Below are 5,814 nucleotides of genomic sequence, written 5' to 3'. Positions count from 1 at the left end.
GAGCTGGCCACACACACACACACACACACATACACAAATAAAATAAATTAAAAAAAAATTAAAAATAAATAAATAAATAAATTTTTGGTTCATGTTTTGTGCTCAGAGTAACTAGATGAAATTAATGATACTGTTATTCTTATTTGATTATGAAACTTTGTTCCATTGTTTCCCAAAATAAAAGGCAATTCTGACACACACAACGTGCATGAATCTTGGGATGACGCCAAGTACAGTACAGCAGTCACAGACGATTCCACGGTTCCATCTTGGGCTCCCCAGAGGAGCCAAAGCCTTGCCAAGGACGCCAAGCAGCGCATCGCTTTCCAGGGCTGGGGAGGGCGGGAGGGAGGGCCCGCTGGCTAGTGGCGCGGGCTTTCCAGACTGCAGGGGCGGCTCACAGCAAGGCTGCATTTCGTGCCACCAAACCGCTCACCAAAGCGTGATGCACTTTACTAGGGGTTTTTAAACTATAACTGAAAGATCAATTTAGTGTTCACTCCCTCTCCCCGGCAAGTCCACCCCCTCTGGAAGGAGAGAGAAATACCCACCGTCTCTGCCCCAAGCGTCTGCAAGCCAGTGTACGTCCTATCCAGCTGTGGAAGGCAGGGAAGAGGGTTAGATTTCACTTGGCTTAGTTATAACCCTTAGGGCACAATCTTAACCTCAGCTAGAACTCCTTTCACCATAAGTCTTCCTACCATAAGAACTACTTTTTCATGATGTAAACTTTCAATTCAATAAAAATCACTTCAATAAAAACCTTCAATTTTCTGGGGGAAATTTTAACAAAATATATTGGCACTATATTGTACAAATTATGTACTTCTGTAGAGCTATTATAAGGACAATACAAAAAAGGGAAGTTTTACAAAAGATATTTGCCAAAGCATTATTTATACTACAAATTAAACAATATGTCTAGTAAAGAGGAATGCCTATAAGGACCATCATTTTGTGAAGTATTACACAATTACAAAGATGAATTTACAAAAATTCTGTACAGAACTAGACATGGTAACGTATGCCCATAATCCCAGCACTCAGGAGGATGCGGCAGGAGGGCTGCCATGTGTTCAAGGTCAGCCTGGGACACACAGTAAGTTTAGGGCCAGCCTGAACTATACAGTAAGACCACATCTCACAAAAACAAAAATTATATGCCAGCAGGAGGATCACTGTGAGTTCAACGCCAGCCTGAAGTACATAATGAGACCCGATCTCAAAACAATCAAACAATAAAATAAATAATGAAATTGCACATGAAGACTGACAGGAAAAGATTAAGTTGGGCAGAAAGGAAAGGTAAGAGGAAAAAACTGATGAAGCCCTGGTAGGGTGGTAAATGCAATAAAAAATGAGACTGTAGTTTTTTTTTTTTTTTTTTTTTTGTGGAACTGAGGCCCATGTGCTTGCCAGGCAAACACTTGTTCTACTGAGCCATCTTGCTGGCCCCAAGACTATAATTCTTGGGGATTATAAAAAAGCAATATAGGGTGACTAATTAAAAGTATTCCCATGGGAGAGATTTTCCTGTTTTTTTTATTTTTTTTTATTTTAACATTTATTGTGTGTGTGTGTGGCCAGCTCAGCCCACCAGGAGGCGCAGCTGGCTGGCATGTGGTGCTGGAGGATTGAACCGTGATCCCTGTGCTTTGCCAAGCTTGTTCCATGTAGGTGCTTTAGACCACTGAGCCATCTCTCCAGCCCCTTCCTTTCTGTTTTTTTTGTTTGTTTGTTTTCTTGGTGGTACCAGGGATCAAACCCAGGACCTTGCGTTTGCCAGGCAAGCACTTACTCCACTGAGCTATCTCCCCAGCCTTCTTTTTTTTTTGAGGCAGGGTCTCACTATGCAGTTCAGGCTGGCCTCGAGCTCCCTTTGTAACCCAGGCTGGTCTCGAACTCACAATGATCCTCCTGCCTCAGGCTCCTGAGTGCTGGGTTTATACGTGTGCACCACTACGGTGGGCCTACAGATTTTTATTTTTTGAGATGGTCTCGCTATGTATCCCAGGCTAGCCTCAAAGTCAAGGCCATCCTCTTGCTGACCTTTGTGGAATGCTAGGATTATAGACATGTACACTTGGCTGGATTTTCATATTTAAACCTTAGCCAAGTGTATGACCATGATATGGATATGGGCATTTTTTTAAGCTGATATCCACTTTTCTATTCTCCAGAACATAGAAATACTGTAATGGTTCTATAATCCATACTAATGTATGTTTTACTCTTCTGACCAGATCTGAAGAGGGCCATTGGTAAATCATATACAATTGTACAATGTCTCACTGCTATCTGTTTCTCAATAAAATTATTTTTAAAAATAATTATATGAATGGGCTGGTGAGATGGCTCAGTGGTCTAAAGCACCTACTTAGAACAAGCTAAGCTAAGCAAAGCACAGGGACCACAGTTCAATCCCCCAGCACCACATGCCAGCCCGCCCCGCCCCCTGGTGGGCTGACCTGGCCACACACACACACACAAAATAAATAAATAAATAAATAAATAAATAAATATTTAAAAAATAATAATTATTATATGAAAATAGCAAGAGGAATTAGAAAACAGCACACAAAAATCTTATCGGAACAGTATAGATTTTGCCTAGAAAAGAAATGAGGAAGGACATCAGGAGACAAACGCAATATATCGCATACAATTTCTTGAAGTCTTGTTTTGTATTATTTCAGAATCAAACTGGGATGATGACATCAAGATCTCTTCAAAAGTGGTTTTAGGTAATTATGAAACAGGCTTCGAAAGTTTATTTACTAGGTAGGTTATGGGAAGTGCTGCGGTGGCAATTACTTAGTGACTGTCAGGAGGTACGACGGGAATTTCATGTTCTGGGAACATCAAATCTACCTAACGGTAACATGAACTTTATATTTAATATCTGAGGGAGCCAGGGAGATAGCTCAGTAGAATAAGCGCTTGCCTGGCAAGTGCAAAGGCCTCAGTTTAATTCCTGGTTCCGAAAAAAAAAAAAAAAATATTTGACAGCATCAAATATACATTATTTGAAATCATAAAATGTTAAAGTAAAGAAATTGTTATGGAGAAGTTACACAGGAACTTTAATGAAAAGTCTTTAACAAAAACAAAAACAGAAAAAGGGCCAGGGAGATAGCTCAGTAGAATAAGTGCCTGCTGCTTGGCAAGTGCAGGGTCCTGAGTTCAACCACCAATCCTGCTAAAAAAAAGAAGAAAAAAAAAGTCTTTCGGCAAGCACTTAGAGGAGAGGAGCATTTTAAAAAGGCTCAGGGAAGAAGGTACAAGGCATCTTCAGGACATGCGCAGACACTCAAGCTGGGTAAGCGCTGATGAGGAAACTGCTGCGAGACAGGAAGGGGAGCATGCAGGGAGGGGAGCCTGCCGCAGCAGCAGGGACGCAGGTACATTTTCTGAAAGAAGAGCAACATGTTGGTCTTGCAGTTTGGGCTGCACTGGTGGGAGGGAGGGGGACTGAGGGAGGCAGGAGGGCAGCAAACTAGCAATGGTGGGAACATAAGCAAACTGCTAAGACAGAAGAGTGGTCTTCAACTTAATATTCAGAACAAAGAAGAATCAAAGATGGCTCTGAGAACATAGACAGGACAAGAAAAATGCTATACCCATAAAACTGAAGATCCAGCTGTGCACACTGGCACACGCCTGTAATCTCAGTACTCGGGAGACTGAGGCAAGAGGATCACTGAGGCCAGCCAAGCCGGGCTACACAGTGAGTTCGAGACTAACGGGGCTATATAATGAGGCCCTGTCTCAAAAAGCAAAAAAAATAAAATAAAATAAAATCATATGTCCAAATCACAGGTCTTTAAAGTCTCAGGATCAATACACACAAAAAAAGTTGTACTTTTTAGAAAAACTGGTAAGAAGCATTTGTCATTTAAAAACACTTTTTGAAATGAAAAAGAACTATGTACAGAGCTCCCTCTCTGCAAGGACTGGGGGGCTCACTGCAGCTTACACTGGTCCGTGCAGCAATCAAGATAAAAAGAAAGCAAAACTATTTTAAACCTTCTTCAAAAGTAAAAGAACAGGAGCTGGGGAGATAGCTCAGTGGAATAAGCACTTGCCCGGCAAGCTCAAGGACCTGAGTTCAATCCCTGGTTCCAAAAAAAAAAAAAAAAAAGTAAAGGAACAGGGTCCTGCCCTTCTGAAGGGCATGCTCCTTAATTGATTTCTGTTGTTCTCTTGGGTCATAAGCTAGTCTAGTCTTACAGTAATCTCTAGGAAGACACTTAAACATCAAGCGAAGCAGGACTTGTCTATTGCTAATGGAAGGAAATTCTCTGCGTGTCTCAGGGTTCAAAGAGGTACAACTTTTTTTTTTTTTTTTTTTTTTTTTTTTTTTTCTCATGACTGTCCATTATGAAAATTACACAGAGAGCTTTTTAACATAACTTTGAGCATCTCTCTCTTTTTTTTTCTGCAGTACTGTGGATTGAACTCAGGGCCTTGAGCTTGCCAGGTAAGTGCTTATTCTACTGAGCTATCTCCCCGGCCCCAAAGAGGTACAACTGCAGAACAAAAACAATGAAAGAGGAATTTTACAGATGTGCTTGGCTTATTTAGTTCACTTTTGGAAGCCACTAATGGGAACAATGTTAGAAATCAGGAAGTTAGGATACAATACAGTACATTGATAGAAGAAGTAGCATACTACAGTTACATCACATATAGAAGGAATGTGTGGTCTTCGTTACTTTCCTTGTCACTGGAACACAAAACGCAAGGTTCGTGCTGACAGTCCCTGACAGGCTGGCTGCCGTGGTGAAGCTGCTTAGGTCATGCGGGCTGCGAAGCCAGGACCAAGGGGAGGAGCTGGGCAGGGAGTTGTAGCCTTCCCTGCTGCGCCCACAATGACCACGGCCTAAAGCAAGTCAGCTACTGTACCCCTAAAATCCAATTACTTCCGGAGGTTCCCCCAGTGATCAAATGAAGCTTTGGGGACATTTAGATAAACACTGTAACAATGTATCAATGGTATAATCTAGTGCCTAGGGGACCTTAAAAAAATTATCGTCCAACATTTAATCATAACAGTTAAACGTTTATTATATAAAAACATAAAAAATAAAAATAAAAACTAAAAACAAAACCTAGAAAACAAACAGGACAAAGTGCCCACAATGTCATTACTTCAAACATTCTGGTATCATTTTCTTGACTTTTTAAAAATCATAGTTGACCTCATATACATACACCTTATACTCTGCTTTCACTTACTATCATGGTAGTACGTCCCCGTATAGAGGAAACGCTTCACAAAATTTAACTTGTGCGGCTATACTACAGCATGTGGCTACATTAGTTAATTCTCACTGTACAAGGAAAATGTATCACATTTGACACATGAACTTTATAACTGCCAAAACATGTCCACTTCCCATAATCCTTGATACAAAGAGGCAATGTTTATTATTTCCCATTTTACAGAAAAAGATTAAAATATAAAAGCTTTTAGCCACTTAATCTCATGTAACAGCTTTATGTAGTACTGCCTGGTAAAAAAGATTTATCCAAATAGTGTATTTATCTCTTTCAGGAATATACACTATGCTGTAAAGCAACCAACTGCCTCCCCAACCTTCAGGGCGCACAGCACTGAAGAGAACAAGCTCACAGTGTACCTTCTGCTCTCCTCTGCCATTCCCCTCAGAAGGCTGAATGCTACCATTTTTATATTTTAAATTTTTTATTTTTAATTTATGTATTTGGTACAGAGTCTCATTGTGCAGCTTGGACTCGTAGTGATCCTCCTCCTTTCAGCCTCCCCAGTGCTGGGATTACAGGCATGAGCCA

The 5,814-nt window shown here is 40.8% G+C and overlaps 1 protein-coding gene across 1 annotated transcript in view; it reads right to left on the bottom strand.

Annotated features, from left to right (window-relative positions):
- Positions 1–5,814, bottom strand: part of Yeats2 (YEATS domain containing 2) — a 105,469-nt gene that overhangs the window by 53,739 nt on the left and 45,916 nt on the right. Inside the window, exon 8 of the mRNA XM_012516797.2 lies at positions 552–596. Within this exon, the coding sequence (XP_012372251.1) occupies positions 552–596 (45 nt within the window). The remainder of the gene's footprint in view (positions 1–551; positions 597–5,814) is intronic.

Source organism: Octodon degus, unplaced genomic scaffold (genome assembly GCF_000260255.1).
Source record: "Octodon degus isolate 3935 unplaced genomic scaffold, OctDeg1.0 scaffold00126, whole genome shotgun sequence".
In the NCBI taxonomy this organism is placed as follows: domain Eukaryota; kingdom Metazoa; phylum Chordata; class Mammalia; order Rodentia; family Octodontidae; genus Octodon; species Octodon degus.
The sequence above is the reverse complement of the archived record's forward strand: the minus strand, read 5'-3'. Positions and strand labels throughout refer to the sequence as shown.